This window comes from Rhinopithecus bieti, unplaced genomic scaffold (assembly GCF_001698545.2).
Source record: "Rhinopithecus bieti isolate Rb0 unplaced genomic scaffold, ASM169854v2 scaffold_12928, whole genome shotgun sequence".
Taxonomy (NCBI): Eukaryota; Metazoa; Chordata; class Mammalia; order Primates; family Cercopithecidae; genus Rhinopithecus; species Rhinopithecus bieti.
In genome coordinates, this window is record NW_016807614.1 from 2,252,874 (window position 1) to 2,271,620 (window position 18,747).

Here is an 18,747-nt window from a genome sequence, read left to right on the forward strand (position 1 = left end):
GGTCTCTACGAGGGAACAGTATTGCCAGCATTTAACACAGATCTCAGCACATGTTCCCCAAATGAATTAATGACATATTCCAATTTGCTCAGACTTTAACTGAACAATGAAATAAGAGTCAGAGGATCAGAGTCCCCTTGTGCTGTGGTGGTAACCGGAGGAGAGGCTGGGCCTGCCACAGCTCTGTGGCTGTGTCCCTGGCCCTGGGAGCCCCTCCCCACCCTGTGGTGCAGTCCCTGGCTCACCTGGAGGGGTGGGCTCTGCTGTGGCATTGGGCTTCTTCTTGCACACATAGGGCAGGGCGATGCTGCAGTCGCGGTTCTGCCAGCCGCCCGAGGACTCAGTGCGGATCACTCCACAGTTCTCCTCACTGGGGTTGTCCGGCTGGTCTGTGGGGAGGGCAGGGCGCCAGCACCCCAGGAGAGGGAAGCTCACACCGTGGCTCCTGGGGCCCAGCTCAGAACCTCCTACCTCCCTCTGCTCCCTCGGAAGCCTGAGCCAGTTTAGGAAGCTTGGTGCTCAGCTCCGGAAGCCTGCGGCTCAGCTCCAGCTCCGCCCCAGACCACGGGGTCCTCCTTGCTTTTTAACCTGGGTGCAAATCGCCTTGAACCTTCTACCGGGCAGCAAGTACCAGCCCCGCCCCCGCCTCCCCGGCCAGGCTGCTGGGTGCGCTGGCGCCCGCTACCCACAGTGGTGGCTAAAGAGGTGAGTGGAGGCTGGCACCAAGACTTGAGGCCTGGGGCAGCGCCGCTCTGGATGAGCTAGGGGGGCGCAATCCGGGGAGGCGGGTGGAGGTCCATGCTTCCCCCACCCACACTGCCCCTCTGCAGGAGGACACGAGGAGAGGAGTCCATGGGAGGCCAAGAGCCCCCGGGGCTCCTAAGCTGCCCTGCGCCCCCAACCTTGTGCCTCACCACTCTCCCAGTTGAGGTACTTGAGGGGCGAGTTGTCCGACCACTGCCAGCCTCCGCTCGTGTCCAAGTCATTCAGGCCGATCCACAGGGTGGAGCTGTACCCAGTGAGGAGGCCTGACAGCAAGGGGGGACACTGAACAGAGGACCCCCAGCCCCAGCCTCCCGCCCTCCCATCGCCCTGTCCTCAGCCCCCAAGCTGAAAGGACCGGGGCCCTCCAGAGGCGCAAGCAGGCAATCAGGCCCCGGCTCACCGTTGATGTAGGTCTGCTCGTGGATCTCCGTGATGCTCAGCAGATCCGCGCCCTGCTGCTCGCAGCTGGCCCAGGCCTCCCTCCACGACAGCGTGGACTGGAAGTTAAACTGGTAGCAGCTGTCAGTCAGCTGGTCCTTGTCCCAGAAGGTCTCGCAGTCGTTACCTGCCACCACGACAGCCCTCTCCTTCAGGCCCCCTCCGGGATCCCTCCCCCACCAAAAGGCTGCACTAGTAGGGGAGGGAGCAGTGTCTCATCCTGGGCCCGGGCCCTCAGCACCAGCCTCCCTCTAGGATCCCCCCGCTCTCACTCTTGATGGGACAGAAGCCCCAGCGCTCGTCTTTGCCGTAGTCCTGGGTGGTGGCACACCACAGGTGACCGTCCTCGCGGCCCGTGCTGGTGCAGCCGTGGAACCACTGGTTGTCATATTTGAAGGGGATGGTGCACGGCTTTCCGTGGGAGTTCCCCTGGATGGTGTAGACCTCTGCGGGGGGTGGAGAAGGGCCAGGCCCTTGGCATCTGGACACCAGAGGCTGCCCCACCCCTCCAGCCTCAGGAGAAATCCCCTAAAACCCAGGGAGCTGGGTGTGCGCAGGGGTCGGCAGAACGTGGGAGGGGCAATGGCACCCCATAATGGCTTTAAGGCTCCTTCTGCTGTTGAGTCAGCCCAGGAATCAGAGAGAAGTCTTACTGCACACCTCATAGGGCTGGGAAGGGGCTCCCCAGTACCCCTAATGCCCGTTCAAACTCCAGCTGGGCGAGGGAGCCTCCAAGTCATCCACAGAGGGTTGAGCCCGATGGATTCTCTGCTCAGCTACCCAGCCCATGGGCTCTGTGTCCCCACAAAGTTCTATCTTGGAACTCAGGGAGTCTCCCAGGAAAGGCCCCCCAGGATGGGGCTGTCCACCACAAGAGGCCAGCCCCTCACTGGGTGACTCTGGCCCCATTCACCACATGCAAGACAGGCATTAAGACACCATGGGGGCTACAATGGGGTTTCCCCTGGAGAGTGGGCCTGGGGGAAGGAAATGTTCATTTAATTTTATGTTATATACTTGTATACTATTTGAAGACTTTACAAGCATGTATTTTGCAATTTTTACAAAAGTAAATTAAATGCTTTGAAGCTTTTCTTTTCTTTTTTTTTTCTTTTCTTTTTTTTTTTTTTTTTTGGAGACAAAGTCTTGCTCTGTCACCCAGGCTGCAGTGCAGTGGCACAATCTCAGCTCGTTGCAACCTCTACTTCCTGAGTTCAAGTGATTCTCCTTTCTCAGCCTCCCAAGTAGCTGGGACTGCGGGCATGCTCCACCACACCTGGCTAATTTTTGTATTTTTAGTACAGACGGGGTTTTTCCATGTTGGCCAGGCTGGTCTCGAACTCCTGACCTCAAGTGATCCACCCACCTTGGCCTCCCAAAGTGCCAGGATTACAGGCATGCACCACCACACCTGGCCTGAAGTTAATTTTCTTAATTATTAAAAAATGCTTCCTATTATAATTAAAGATGTGACTGCCAAGGGTCCACAGAGGCCAAAGGCCTTGTCACCAGGAATCTGTCCTTCATGGCTCCAGTCCCCTGGGCACTGGGGACCCCACCCTCTCGCCTGCAAGCAGCCCCTCACCATGGTAGGGCAGAGCACATAGGTCCTCCTCGCTGCCGTAGATGCGCCACTGGCCACTGCGGGTCTGGTCACCACGCTCAAGGGTGCCAGGCTTGGATATGTTGCTGGTGCGGGCCCCCAGGAGCAAGGACCGTAGATGCGCCACTGGCCACTGCGGGTCTGGTCACCACGCTCAAGGGTGCCAGGCTTGGATATGTTGCTGGTGCGGGCCCCCAGGAGCAAGGACAGCTGGTCACCCAGTGTACGACAATGCCAGCGAAGATTCAGTGCCTCCCGGTCACACTCATACATGCCCAGGGAGGCCGTGGTGTTGGTGCCTGGCCAGCCTGTGCCCAGGCATTGCATGGTACCCAGGTTGAAGAGCCGGTTTCGGGAGACCCACTTCCAGCGCTGGGCAGGGAGACTGGTATTGCAAGCTGGGGTGACTCTGACCTGCCCGCCCTGGGCCTCCAGGCAGCCCTGCAGTCCATGGCTGAAGATGAGGAAGACGTTGGGTTCTGGAAGGGAAGGCAGGACACGAAGGCATCACAGGGGCTCTCCTGGTTGGCCCTTGATGACCGGTGTGGCTGACAGGCACCTACCATGAGCCTTCACTCATACGTTAAATCACTCAGTCCTCACTACCAACCCTCTGAGGTGGAAATGAGTGGCAGTGCTATGCCCCTGTGGCCAGATGAGGCAGAGGCCTGCAGGACCACCTTTGTTCTAGCCCTGCTCACCTGGAGGGAGGACCCAGTCCTCTGTACCACCCTCAAAAGCAAACCCAACTCCCACCCCGCATGTCACCTGTATACTTTTCTGAAGATTTTATGAGGAGCGGTGGAGGCATTTACACCATACACCACACACCACATTGCAACTTCAATCTCAGTCTCTATTATATGGCGTGGTTTTTCTGCCAAAATTCTTCTTTGGTCCAGAGGCATTTTATCTCACCCTTCCCCCTGCCCCTTGCACTGGTGCCATCCTTTCCTCCTTCTTTGAATCTTCCCAAACCACTCACCGCACCCCTGAACTATTTCAAGCCTTAATTTTTAGACAGCAATTTAACTCTTTGGCTTCCTCAACTTTTCCTCTTTCCACCTATCTCTTTGCTGAGCAGGCGCCCTCTGTAGAAGTCACTGGGGAAATCCAACCTGCCCCTGCACCACAGCACACCCACTTTACAGAATAAGAAATGAGGCTTCAATGCATAGAGACAGAAAGCAAATTAGTGGTTGCCTGTGGGTGACGAGAATGGGGAGTGGCTGCTAAAGAGTTTGGGGGTATGATGAAAATGTTCTAAAATTAGATTGTCATGATAGTTGCACAACTCTGTGAATAAACTAAATCCCAATTAAATATAGGTTTTAATGAGTATATGAGTTGAATGGGTAAATTCTATATGTGAGTTATGTTTCAGTGAAGAAAAAGAAAGGAAGGAGCAAGGGAGGGTAGGAAGGAGGAAAGAGAAAGAAAGGAAGAAAGGGAGGAAGGAGGTAGGGAGGGATGGATGGATGGAAGGAGGGAGGGAGGGAGGGAGGAAAGGAGGGAAGGAAGGAAGGAAGGTAAGAAAAGACAGACAGACTGAGTCTTAGAGATATGAAGTGACCTACTCCTAGTGTCACACAGCCAGTAAGCAAACCCAGATCTGTGGGACATCCACATGTTATCACCTTCCTCTTGTTCCCTGGCTGCCACTTACGTACACAACACACATATGGAGTACATCCAATCTCCAAAGAACTTTTGCATCCACTAGTCACTAGCTCCCCAGGATACTTTTCATGTCTTGAAGTGATGAATCTGATTGCTAGTGTTTATTTTCTTTTTCTTTTTTCTTTTCTTTTCTTTTTTTATTTTTTATTTATTTTTTTTTTTGAGATGGAGTCTCACTCTTGTTGCCCAGGCTGGAGTGCAATGGTGCAATCTCAGCTCATCGCAGCCTCTGCCTCCTGGGTTCAAGCAATTCTGCCTCCGCCTCCTGAGTAGCTGGGATTACAGGCATGCACCACCACACCTAGCTAATTTTTTGTATTTTTAGTAGAGACAAGATTTCTCCATGTTGGTCACGCTGGTCTCAAACTCCCAACCTCAGGTGATCCACCCACCTCAGTCTCCCAAAGTGCTAGGATTATAGGCATGAGCCACCATGCCTGCCAGCTAGTATTTCGATTCTAGCTCTGCCACTGAATATGGGACTCGGGCAAAGTGCTTCACTTCTCTATACCGTTTCCTCATCTTAAGACTCTGGTAATGATTAAATGAGATAATACATGTAAAGCATTTGGAACAGGGTCTGGCACAGTAAGAAGACTATAAATGGTCAGCATTATGCTATGTTATTGGTAAAGAAATTGGCTGAGGCTGGTGAAGGAATTTGATGACAAGAGTCATAAGACTGTTGAAGGAAGGAGCTGAAATGTGACTCTAGTCTCCTGGGTCCAAATCTCAAGTTCTCTCTCTTCCCCCATGCTGATCTTATCATCCTTCTATAGTCCATTCTCCGAAGACGACAGTCAGAATAATCTTGTTGTTGTTGTTGTTGTTGTTGTTGTTGTTGTTGTTGTTGTTTTGAGACAGAGTCCGGCTCTGTTGCCCAGGCTAGAATGTAGTGGCGCAATCTCGGTTCACTGCAACCTCTGCCTCCCAGGTTCAAGCAATTCTCCTGTCTCAGCCTCCTGAGTAGCTGGGACTGCAGGCACACGTCACCATGCCTGGCTAATTTTTTTGTATTTTTAAAAGAGACAGTGTCTCGCCATGTTGCCCAGGCTGGTCCTGAACTCCTGAGCTCTGGGAATCTGCCTGCCTCAGACTCCCAAAGTGCTAGGATTACAGACATGAGCCACCACACCTGGCCTAGAATAATCTTTTAAAGATATAAATCAGTCCTAGAAAAAAATTAAAAATATTATTGGAGTGTTGAAGGTCATAGACAACAGTGATGAATTCAATGGCATAAGAACTTTTTTCCCAAAAAAAGATTTTTTTCATGGCAACATATAATGCCATCAGCAAGGTCAAAATTCAAATAAATGACAAAAATATATGTACCTTATTAGAGGCAAACAGTTAAGTCCACAATATTAAAAGAGCTTCTGGCGGGTCCAAAAGTGGTGAGTTATCTCAATTGGTTGTTTACATTCAGTTACAGACCAAACTCTTTGTTCTACTCTTTCCTCCTTTCTGACTTTACTAGTCTTAAAGAAAAGAAAAGAGAGAAAGAAAGAGAGAGAGAAAAAGAAAGAGAAAAGAAAAGAAAGCAGAGCTTCTACCAAAAAACTAGATACATGAAATTTAAGGAAAGTATCAACAATGCAGCAGAAAATGAAGAAGAGATATGAATAGAAAGCAAAAAAAGAAAGTGCAATTGCCTTTTAAATATTTGAAATGATGGCCGGGCGCGGTGGCTTACGCCTGTAATCCCAGCACTTTGGGAGGCCAAGGCAGGCAGATCACGAGGTCAGGAGATCGAGACCATCCTGGCCAACATGGTGAAACCCCATCACTACTAAAAATACAAAAAATTAACCAGGCGTGGTGGCGGGCGCCTGCAGTCCCAGCTACTCCGGAGGCTGAGGCAGGAGAATGGTGTGAACCCGGGAGGGGGAGCTTGCAGTGAGCCGAGATTGCACCACTGCACTCCAGCCTGGGCGACAGAGCCAGACTCCGTCTCAAAAAAAATAAATAAACAAAAATTTTAAAAAATTTGAAATGACAGCCTCACTCATAGTAAAAGGGAAACAACAACAACAGGAGGCAGGTAAGTCCTCCTCCTGCTTGAATTACTTCAAAGATGATTCATCATTCTTCACGTGAGATTCAGCCTCTTACTATGAGCCACAATTTAACATGATCTGGTCCTGTCTAATGGTCTGATCTCAAATCTTGTTACTCCACCTTGCTCAAGTCCCTTTGACCTCCTTGTTCTTCCTTGAACAAGCCTGGCTCTTTCCTGCCTCTGGGGCTGTGCATTATTTCCTCTACCTGGCATTTCACATTTGAAACCACAAAAAAGGGTAACATCTTTAGAGAGACCCTCCTGGCCTCCCAATCTTAAAGTGACCACAGTTACTCTCTATCATATCACTTGATTATAATGCTCTTCATGGCATTTATTATCTGATTTTTTTCAACATCTGGGTTGCCTGTGAGTCTGCATCTATTGACTGTTTTTTCTTTTCTTTTTTTTTTTTTTTGAGACGGAGTCTTGCTCTGTTGCCCAGGCTGGAGTGCTGTGGCCGGATCTCAGCTCACTGCAAGCTCTGCCTCCCAGGTTCACGCCATTCTCCTGCCTCAGCCTCCTAAGTACCTGGGACTACAGGTGCCCGCCACCTCGCCCGGCTAGTTTTTTGTATTTTTTAGTAGAGACGGGGTTTCACCGTGTTAGCCAGGATGGTCTCGATCTCCTGACCTCGTGATCCATCCGTCTCGGCCTCCCAGAGTGCTGGGATTACAGGCTTGAGCCACTGCGCCCGGCCTGACTGTTTTTTCTTTTGCTTATGGGTCATCTTCTCCTGCTGCCTACTATCTGCAAATTTTTATTATATGCTGGACATTGTGGATAACGTCATAAAGAGTCTGGACTTTCTTGTTGTATACGGAACGTCAGGGATGATATGTTAAAGGGAATCTGGATTTAAAAAAAAATCTTCCTATAAAGAATGCTGGGTTTTGTTATGGCAGGCAGTTAAATTACTAGTGGATTACCTTGCTCCTGTGGAGGTTTGGTTTTAAGCTTTGCTAGGGCGGGGTTGTTTGAGTTTTGCCTTTAGTCTTCAGATGTGGCTCTTAACCTTGGATTTAATCATAAGGTGAGGCCCTTCTGGGATTTCGAAAGAAAACCTTAGGTGATTACTAAGCCCCTCAAACTTGGTGGAACTTAAATTTTAAAGTCTGTTTCCTCAGCACCAGGTAGCAACTGAAACCTCTGCCTCGCAGCTTCTGTTTCTTGCTGGGCTGCTTAGAGCCCTACCCTGCAAAATGCACAGTTCAGGAGTCACCAAGGATTTAAGGAGAATCTGTAGAAGGAATTTCTATGGCTCCTTCCTTTCCAGGATTTTCCCTCTCAGTGTTAGCCTTTCTAGTGGCCCCAAGCTCTAACCAGTAAAACTGCCACTTTCTGTGTTAGCTCCTCAAACCAGGCAGTATGCTCAGGGAAAAGCTGGTTAAATGTGCCAGGTTTACTTTTTACTTTCAAGGACTTTTTCCTCTGTATATCTGTCTGGTTTTAATTGCTGTCCACTGCCTTCAAATCACCGTAATCACCATATTTTATGTTTTCCCCTTAGTCTATAAGCATTCTTGGCCAGAGAGTTAGACTGACAAAAGCTACTCTGCCACTTCCAGAACCAGAACTCGCTATCTGACACGCTCTTGTTTCCTGTCTTCTCCACCACTAGGTGCTGTCTTCCCCAGCACCTAGAGCTCTGCCTGACACAGAATAATGCTTGAATACTGAAGGAACAAATGAACACATGCATGAATGAACAAATTTCATGCCTAGATAATAATCACAAACAACCAGCCTATCTTTCTGCTCCTTGTTCCAACAGCCAGGAGCACAGCTCCTGTCACTGATGCTCAAAACACCAGCGTGGGAGTGTAGGCTGGGGCAGGGACCCTGTCCCTCTGTCCTCTAACAGCACTGGGATGCGATTACTCTCTGGGCAGGACAAAGTGAGCTTCCTAAAGTACCCCTAGGACAACTGCCACAGCTAATCTCTGGGTCCTCTGCCCTTAACCTGCTCCTTCCCTCCTGCAGTGAACTGAATGTGTTAACCTCCAAAAATTCATGTGCTGAAATTCTTTTTTTTTTTTTTTGAGATGGAGTCTCGCTCTGTTGCCCCAGCTGGAGTGCAGTGGCACGATCTCTGCTCACTGCTGCAACCTCTGCCTCCCGGGTTGAAGTGATTCTTCTACCTCCGCAGCCTCCCAAGTAGCTGGGACTAGAGGCCACGCTCAGCAAATTTTTGTATTTTTAGTAGAGACACAGTTTTACCATGTTGGCTAGGGTAGGCTCAAACTCCTGACCTCAGGTGAGCCTCCCACCTTGGCCTCCCAGAGTACTGGGATTACAGGAGTGAGCCACCATGCCTGGCCTGTGTTGAAATCTTAACCCCTCAAGGTGATGGCATTAGGATGTGAGGTCCTTGGGAGGTGCTTAGGTCATTAGCGAAGAGCCTTCATGAATAGGATGAGTGTCCTAATAAAAAACATCCCAGAGAGACCCTCGCCTATTCCACCATGTGAGGGTACAGTGAAAAGATAGCTGTCCACGAGGAAGTGGCCCTCACCAGACACTGAATCTGCAGGGACCTTGATCTTGGACTTCTCAGACTCCAAAGCCGTGAGAAATACATTTCTATTGTTTACAAGCCATCTGTTTATGGTCTTGTGTTATAACAGCCCAAACAGACTAGGTCACCTTTCAGCCACCCACCAGAAACCATAAACCAGCTCCAGGACTTGATCCATGCCTGCCCAAGCTTCCTTTAAGGAGTAGGTATCTGGTGCTCAGAAACTCTACTCCAGGCAGTACTAACAGAAAATGGCCCTTGGCAGGAGGTAGCTAAAGGAGGCTGGGGCCAGAAAAGGAAAAAATTATTGCTTGTTTTGTAGATGTTTCTCAGAGATAGGACAGGAAAATGAAGCCCAAAACTTCACGTGAGCCCACAACAGCCCAAGAGGATGTTGTCTTCCTCTGCTCCCCAGCCAGAAAATCCACAAGTGTGCTAAATCAATGCCAGGTGGGCTGTAGCAGTTGTAGCAAACGGTGAATGAAGAGTCCAAAAGAGGCCCAGGTTAGTCGGGAGGGCTGCTCCCCGGGTCAGGCCAACCTCCCCTCACTTGACAGAGAGGAAACTGAAGCCCAGAAAGGGGATGGGATTAGAATGTCCAACAGAAGTAACTTTCAGGTCTCAGTTTCCCCCTTTGTCACATGAGGCACAACTTCGAGGCCCCTCCTCCCTCTGACATCCTAGGCTCTGGGTTCAAATCCACCCAACTTTCTGCTAGGTGCACGGCATGTTCCAGGCAATACTGGACCACAAGGAAACTCGCAGCACCGTCCCTCCCCTCACAGGATTTGTAATCCAGTTAGAGGAGAACTGCTGGGCATAAGAGCAAACAAGCCTTTAAAATCCCAGGTGTCTGGGGGCGTTGCAAGGAGCTCTGTGCCTCCCAAGGGCCGAGAGACTCCGCTGGGCAGAGTCTGAAGACTGCAATGTGGAGGAGGCACTGAGTGAAGAACGGAGGTCACATTTTCTCATTTGGCAGCAAAAGAGGACAAAGGCAATCTCTTGCATTTTCTCATTTGGCAGCAAATGAGAAAAGGCTGAGGAATCAGAAAGTAGAGGAGAGGCATGCAGGAGCTCTGCAAAGCAAAGGAGAGGCTGAGGGGGATTCCTGTAGATGGATTGGGGGGACTCTGCCAAGCCGGGATCAGGGGTTGCTTGGAAGAGCATTTTCCACCCGAAGTGGCCGGTGGGCCTGGGCCCTCACTGAAAAGAGGCTCTTTCTCCAAGGCCTAGTGGAGGGGGAGTGCACGCTCAGGCTGGGCTGGAACTGCTGGGGAAAGAGAAAAGGCATGCTGAGAGCTGGCTCTGTGTTCTTTGTACCCGTGCTTCATCAAGCACATACAAAGCGGGCAGAGGGAACTCAGAGTGCAGAGGACTGATGCTCCCTCCCACCCCCACATCCAGAGAGGGCCCCTCCAGCCTCACCCACCCCCCAGCCTCATCCATATGCATGGGAGCATCAGGTGTCAGTGCAGGGAGCAAAAGTGCCCCCCACAGAAGGTGCAGGGCCCCTCACAAGGATCTTGGGATTCTTCTCCCCAAGGACAAAGACCACTTCTTATATTTTGTAGAATATCAACCCATACCTAACACAGTGCTATGCATCAAGCTGTGGCTCAATATGTTCTTATTGAGTAAATGAAGAAATGAATGAAGCTAGGCAGGAAGCTGCACACTGAGCACTGGCTGGGTGTGATTCATTCATTTATTCATTCATCCAACAATGATGTACTGAGAATTTCATAGATGCCAGCAGGGCATTAGGCACTGAGGGTACTGTGAACAATACAGACATGATCCCAGCCCTTATCACCATATGGTCTGGCAGGGCACTGGGCTCTACAATGAAGACATGGCAATGATAACAATCTGTGACCTCACTGAGCTGCCTTTATCTGCCCAGGAAACTTCCCATCCCCTTCTTGTTCTCCTTGTATCGTGTCCCTCTGGCTATGTGGATGTGTGGGTGGGCACAAGGCTCACTCTTGAGCTGATGACAGTGTCTATCCCCTTGGCCACAGTGATGGGGCACATAACTCAAACAGGGCTGATCAGAGAACTCCCCTGGAACACATAAAGCTTTCTCTTTTTATTAAGATTGCTAGGCTGGGGCTGCCAATGGCCATGCCTCCTACGATGAGGAGATAATATATAAAGAGAAGCAGAGTGAAACGGGACAAAGAGATGGAAAGAGAGGAAGTGAGCCCTAGAGATGCTGGATGTCCTGTCCCTGAATCCCTGAGGATTTTTCCTCCATTCTGTGAATCACTCAGGATCATCTGCAGCCAGCTGGACTCCTGCATTCCCTTTCTTAATGAGCTTGTCTGCATTAGGTTTCTGTCCCATTCTCTTTATCTCCTGGGAGGCTACTGCTCTAGGACCTCCTCTGACCTGTCAGACCAGCCTCTTGGGTTGGTTGCAGCACCAAGGCCATCTCAGAGGAGGTGCCTGGAGGCTGGACCCTCAGCCCACTCTCCTAATCATCCTTCTGGCTGCTCCCTCAGGTGCTTTCTTATCCCATACGGATGATAATCATTTATGAAGCACTGTAAGGGAAATTAACAATGAACCAGACGCTGGGCACAGTGGCCCACGCCTATAATCCCTGCACTTTGAAAGGGTAAGGTGGGAAGACTGTTTGAGCCCAGGAGTTCAAGACAAGCCTAGGCAACATGGTGAGATCCCATGTCTACAACAAATTTAAAAATTAGCCAGGTGTAGGCCGAGCACGGTGGCTCACGCCTGTAATCCCAACACTTTGGGAGGCCAAGGCAGGTGGATCACAAGGTCAGGAGTTCAAGACCAGCCTGGCCAACATGGTGAAACTTTACTAAAAATACAAAAGCTAGCAGGGCATGGTGGTGCACACACCTGTAATCCCAACTACTCGGGAGGCTGAGGCAGGAGAACCACTTGAAACCGGGAGGCGGAGGTTGCAGTGAGCTGAGATTGCACCACTGTACTCCAACCTGGCAACAGAGTGATGCTCCGTCTCAAAAAAAAAAAAAAAAAAAAAGCCAGGTGTGGTGGCATGTGTCTGTGATCCCAGCTACTTGGGAGGCTGAGGCAGGAGGATTGACTGAGCCGAGGAGTCTGAGGCAATAGTAAGCTATAATCACGCCACTGCAATCCAGCCTAGGAATCAGAAGATACGGCCTCTGCCCTCATGCGTTTATAATGAAGCTGGAGAGGCTGATCTCATGAAGCAATCCACGGAAAAGTTTAAGCCTGCACAGTTGGGGTGAAGGTGATAGATAGAAATGAACTTTCCAGATAAATGAAGTGTGATAGAAATATTTCTTTCTTTCTTTTTCTTTTCTTTCTCTCTCTCTTTTTTTAAAAGAGACAGAGTTTCGCTCTGTTGTCCAGGCTGTAGTGCAGTGGCATGATCATAGCTCACTGCAGCCTTGAATTCCTGGGCTCAAGTGATCCTCCCACCTAAGCCCCCAGAGTAGCTGGGACTATAGGCATGCACCCACCATGCCCAGCTAATTGTTTTTTGTTTGTTTGTTTGTTTGAGATGGAGTCTTGCCCTTTCACTCAGGCTGCAGTGCAGTGGTGCCATCGTGGCTCTCTGGAAGCTCCACTTTGCGGGTTCACGCCATTCTCCTGCCTCAGCCTCCCCGGTAGCTGGGACTACACGCGCCCGCCACCACGCCCAGCTAATTTATTTGTATTTTTAATAGGGACAGGGTTTCACCGTGTTAGCCAGGATGGTCTCGATCTCCTGACCTCGTGATCCACCCGCCTCAGCCTCCCAAAGTGCTGGGATTACAGGCGTGAGCCACCGTGCCTGGCCCCAGCTAGTTGTTTTTACTTTTTGTAGAGATGGGGTCTGCTTTGTTGCCCAGGCTGATCTTGAACTCCTGGCCCCAACCTCCTGATCCTCCTACCTCGGCCTTCCAAAGTGCAGGGTTTCTAGGTGTGAGCCACCGTGTCTACTTTGATAGGAATATTTCTGATGTAGTCCACACTTCTTGCTTCTCAGACATCCAGGTCATCACCTGGGAAACATGCCTGTGCTCATGGGCAACTGGGTTTTAAAGCAACTTGCCCTACACTGAGTAACCCATCTCCTCCCTCCCTGCTGATGGTCACTGAGGCCTCCTCTCCCATCCTGTCTGCTTCAAGGCACACAATGCTTTTGGGAAGTCGGGAGACTGAGTGCAAAGGCTTGACAACAGTTTGTGTCTCTGGAGCAAAACTCTCAGCTATTTCTGCAGTTTCTCCGGACTCAGCCCATCCACAGACGCAGCCAGAGGTCTGACCTCAGATAAGACAGCTGCTCTCCACCAGACATCACAGATGAAGGAGGCAGATGAGAAGTTAATTCTAGCATGGTGCCTGGCATGCAGTGGACTCTCAACAAATATGTGTTGAATGAGAGGCATGTCACATAAAACCCTGAACGTTGCAAGCAGAGACAAGGACAAGGAAGGCGGTCCAAGGACAAGGAAGGCGGTCCAAGCTGCCGAACCGCAGGAGCAAAAGCTGCAGGCAGGAACGCAGGCCCCAGCGACCACCTGGCTTAGCTCCTGGAAAGCTGGGGGCTGGAGGCCAGCTGGCCAGCCCTGGAGGGGACTCAGTTCCATCCCTGAGGGCATGGCAGGGTGGCCTCTAGCCTCTGAACCTCTCTCCCTTCACTGCCCCTCCCCAGGCCACTCAGAGGCGAGGGTTCATCCCAGGGAGAGCCAGAGGCCGCCTGAAAGGGCTGCCCGCCAAGAGGAGCAGCTGTTTTCAATGAGCTGCTTAACCTCGAGGCCAGGCCTGGAAATGTCCCTGAGTCAGCAGAAGCTGCCAGCCCCACCCTGCTAAGGGGCCAACTCTGGGGACCCAGCACCCCACCCTGCACCACCCCTGGCTAGAGACTGTGTCCACATACATGCACGCACATTAGATCCTGGGCTGGACCAGGGGTGCATCGCTTCCATGGAGGAGGGAGGTTCACATGACATCGAAGCCCAGTACCCTGCCCACTTGTGCGACATCCCCACCGACATTCTGAACTATGGCGGGTTTCCCTCTACTGGTCACCTTCCACTTTTCACACCCTCCTCCCTCCTCCCCAACAGCCCCTCCATCCCATCCAGGCCAAACTGCTTTCCTCCCACAGCTTAAAGCGCTTGTGCCTAAAACCTACACACACAGCCCCAGTGGTTGAGCTGTTGCTGTCACAGGCCACCCTTTGTAGAGCAGTGGCGGACTTCCCACACCAGTCATTTCCAGAGATGCTTTTCTCCCCGCTTCAAATCTCTGTGTTGCAGACTGTGTAGCCTGTGTTCTAGGACGACATTAAATCACACTGTGGCAGGGAATGGGTGGAGAGGTGGGACTGTTCCTCCATCTACTAAATGCAGGGGGTGGTGGTGAAGGAGACTGTCACCTTTCCCGCGGTTTTGCTGATCCCGCAGACCCCGCCCCGGGGGTGGGGGCGCGGGTGGGGGCAATGCGGGCTGGGTGTAAGCCAGCCCCTGGGGTTCTCTGGGAAGGCAAATGTTCGCCCGCGCTGGCCTTCCCCTTCGCAATGTCATGGTGTTTGATCTCATCCCCTGATGGCTTTTGACTTCAGACCAAAGCTCACAACATTTTCGGCCAGTCCTCCCCCAGGCCCCCTTTGCCGGAAGAACTGGAGAGCGGCCGCGCGACAGCAAGCAGCGATCGCTCTCGCCTCCAACCTCTGCTCCGGGCAGCGCCCGGCCCTTTCCTCCCACTGGCTCTTCCTCACTAGGGGTCACCAGGCCTGGATCCCCAGAGCCGGAGCATCCCGGGGACGGGCACATCTTGACCCCTTTCTCCCCCAACCCAGTGCCCAGGATCTGGGGCTCCCAGATCCACCTGCCCTTGGAGTTCCGAGTCTTCTCTGCTTCTGCTCCCCGAGGGGCACCCCTGCCCCCGCCATCGTGCGCCCCCAGCTCCACGGAGCGCCCCTCCCCAAGCCGCCATTCGCCCTCAATCTGCGGTACTCCCCTCCCCTCGCCACCGTTAACCCCTCCCTCCACGGAGCACCCCTCCCCCCCACGACATCCTGCACACCCCCCAAGGGGCACCACTTCTCCGTCACCGTGCGCCCCCCTCTCCACTGGGCCCCCCTCCCTCCACTGCCGTGCGCCCCTCAATCTGTGGCGCGCCCCGCTCTGCCGCCTCCCAGCCCAGCTAGACAAATGCCCGGTCTGCGTGGCCGCTGCCCCCGGCGCCGTCTGCGAGCCCGCAGCCAAAATAAACAGCCCAAGAGCCACTTCCTTCCCCGTGGGGGGAGCTTTCACGACGGCTGGCTCCAGTCGCGGCAGGAAGTGGCTTTCTGGGCCAGCACGATCCAACCTCATTGACCAGGCCGCTAAGGGCAGAATTCGGGAATGGGACCCGGAGCGCGGGGGCTGAAGCAGAGACTCGCCATGGCCACGCAATCTCTCGTGCCCTCGCGGGGACCCCATCGCCGACAGCGGCCACCACTCCATAACGCAGGTCCAGATAGCCTCTGCCAAACCACACCTGCGTGCGGGGGTGTCGTGCGCCTGTCCCTTCTTAAAATCGTGGACAGGTCAGGACTGCGCGCCTGGCTGATTGAGGACAAACCAGTGAGTGAGCGAGTGACTTTATTAGGAAACACCCACAGGAATTTGGGGGAAAGCACTTTTTTAAAATGTGGTTTTGACAGTGTCTACAAGGTGTGTGTGGGAGGAGTAACTGAAAGCTGAAATATTACAGGTGCCACTCCAGTTCATTGCAGAGTCAACAAAAATGAAGAAAATCTTTGGACCTTTCTGTAATTCACAATTTTCCATAGTGAAAATTTATGTTTTCTGAATTAAAAAAAAAAAAAAAAAAAAAAACTTAGATACCCCCACACATATAAAAGAAATGTGTAGAGAAATGTATTCAACTGGAATGATTAGTTCATGAGACACTGAGGTTTAAAATATTAACAGGCAAGGCGCAGTGGCTCAAGCCTTTAGTTCCAGCGTTTTGGGAGGCCGAGGCAGGTGGATCACTTAAGGCCAGGAGTTCAAGACCAGCCTGGCCAACATGGTGAAACTCCATCTCTAATAAAAATACAGAAATTTGCCAGGTGTGGTGGCGGATGTGGTGGTGCACGCCTGAGGAGACTGAGGCAGGAGAATCGCTTGAACCCAGGAGGAGGAGGTTACAGTGAGCCCAGATCACACCACTGCACTCTAGCCTGGGGGACAGAGTGAGGCTCCATCTCCATGAAAAAGAAAAAAAAAATTAACATTGCATTCAATTTCTTGGTAATGGTTTTTCAAGTAACACTTGACAAAAAAGGTAGAGATTCCCAACAACCTACACTGGAGGTCCTCACTGGCCAAGCGCCCACTGAGGACCCAGGCTCTGCCCCTGGCCTCTCCATGCCCTGGACCTTTGCTTGCTATGAGTCTGAGCTTGTGAAAGATGTTTGTCGGTTGGGCGCAGTGGCTCACACCTGTAATCCCAGCACTTTGGGAGGCCGAGGCGGGCAGATCATGAGCTCAAGAGATCGAGATCATTCTGGCCAACATGGTGAAACAGCATTTCTACTACAAGTACAAAAATTAGCTGGGCGTGGTGGCGCTCGCCTGTAGTCCCAGCTACTCGGGAGGCCGAGGCAGGAGAATTGCTTGAACCCGAGAGGTGGAGGTTGCAGTGAGCCAAGATCGCGCCACTGCACTCCAGCCTGGCGACAGAGCGAGAGTCCGTCTCAAAAAAAAAAAAAAAAAAAAAGATGTTTGTCAAATGACAGAATGACTGTGAATGGAGGGATCTTACAATTCATCTCGCCAATCCTTTAGAATGGGGAAACTGAACACAGAAAGGTTAGGTGACTTGCCTAGGGATATTCAAGGAACCCGGACCACCGCCTTTTTATTAGGTCTAAACCTCATCAAAGTCCTAAACAGCATTATGCCAGTATTTGCTTCTCTAGGCAAACCATATCATTTACGTCAATACCGAGAATGAAATGGCAAGTTAGTGATCATTACACCAGCACCACAAGCATGAACCAGGCCCGCCCCCGGCAAACTGGGACCTGTGGTCACCCTGTGCTTGTGAAAAGAGACACAAAGAATGCCAGGCATTAACCATGCGCTTCCAGGCACCAGACACTGGGTTCCAAGGCTTTTCATTAATCCTTATAACAACCCTCAGATGTAGGTAAAATTCTGATCTGCTCTCAACAGATAAGGAAACTGAGGTATTAAATAACTGAGAGATTAACATCTTGATAACACAGTTAATAAGGGGAAGAGCTGGGAAGGATGGTCAGGCAGGCTTATTCCAGAATGGACTCCAGCTAGCCTCCATATTTTAAATTATAGCCCACATGCAAGCTGTGTTTGGCTTCAGGGTGTGTGAGAGAGATTACACATAAAAATGTGAATTTCCAGTCGGAGGCAGCATGCCTGCAGGGTGCCAGCCACAACAGCTGGTGCAGCTGCCCACCTGGGAGGGGTGTGGGCTCACCAGCTTGCCACAGTCTCCACCCATCCCTTTTGTGCCCCCACCACACACACACACTGAAGTGGAATGAGAGTGGCCATATATAGTATCATACTTGTACCCTTGTTTTTCTGAGTGGCAAAGCATTCTTCAGTATCCTGGTGTCTATTAAGAATGACGGCCAAGCATGGTGGCTCATGCCTGTGATCCCAGCATTTTGGGAAGCTGAGGCAGGCAGATCACTTGAGGCCAAGATTTCGAGGCCAGCCCGGCCAACATGGTGAGACACCCTCTCTACTAAAAATACAAAACTTAGCCGGGCGTGGTGGCGTGTGCCTGTAGTCCCAGCTACTCAGGAGGCTGAGGCAGGAGAATCACTTGAATCCTGGAGGCGGAGGTTGCAGTGAGCTGAGATAGTACCACTCCAACCTCGGCGACAGAGTGACACTCTTGTCTCAAAAAAATTAAAAAATTAAAAAAAAAAATTATGACAAGAGGGCTACATCTATTTCAAAATAAAACAAAACAAAACATGTGCATATTGGTGGAGTGGGGTCTGCTGCCCTGCAGACATGACTGATGTCAAATGACACTGTGACATGCTGCATAGGAGACATGAGACACGTTTGAAACACGGTACAATATGACTGAGAAATCAAGGCACGTTTCCTAATGAGCTGTTGCTCCACCCATTGGCGATTCCCTGCCCTCCTGACGTGGCAACATTCAAGGATCACTTGTTTGGTTCTAAAAGCAAAGCACAGCATTCTTTTTGAGACAGAGTCTCTCTCAGTTGCCCAGGCTAGAGTGCAGTGATGAAATTTTGGCTCACTGCAACCTCCACCTCCTGGGTTCAAGGGATTCTCCTGCCTTAGTCACCCAAGTAGCTGGGATTACAGGTGCCTACCACCATGCCTGGCTAATTTTTGTACTTTTAGTAGAGACAGGGTTTCACCATCTTGGCCAGATTGGTCTTGAACTCCAACCTCAGGTGATCCACCCACCTTGGCCTCCCAAAGTGCTGGGATTACAGGCATGAGCCACCGCACCCCAATGGCACTCTTTAAAGTCAAGTGAATTTAGAATCATTCTTGCTTGGGAACCTTCAAGATTTCCCTTTAAAATTCTAGCCAAAGATTAAACACTTGCCAACTTCTGCGATGACAGATCAGCCGGGCCTTGCCCCCACCTCCAGGAGGCACCATGTTGGAGGGTCTGGGAGGGCAGCGCTAGAATCTGGACCTACCC

The 18,747-nt window shown here is 51.3% G+C and overlaps 1 protein-coding gene across 2 annotated transcripts in view; it reads right to left on the reverse strand.

Annotated features, from left to right (window-relative positions):
• MRC2 (mannose receptor C-type 2) overlaps window positions 1-18,747 on the reverse strand; it is a 66,709-nt gene that overhangs the window by 25,913 nt on the left and 22,049 nt on the right. Inside the window, exons 2-7 of one of the 2 annotated variants that reach the window (XM_017882925.1) lie at window positions 2,984-3,285; window positions 2,789-2,888; window positions 1,476-1,649; window positions 1,166-1,330; window positions 915-1,028; window positions 246-389 (exon numbers count right to left, since the gene is read on the reverse strand). In XM_017882925.1, the coding sequence (XP_017738414.1) occupies window positions 246-389; window positions 915-1,028; window positions 1,166-1,330; window positions 1,476-1,649; window positions 2,789-2,888; window positions 2,984-3,285 (999 nt within the window). Of the gene's footprint in view, window positions 1-245; window positions 390-914; window positions 1,029-1,165; window positions 1,331-1,475; window positions 1,650-2,788; window positions 2,889-2,955; window positions 3,286-18,747 lie in introns of both variants that reach the window. The other variant, XM_017882924.1, reaches the window with a different exon arrangement.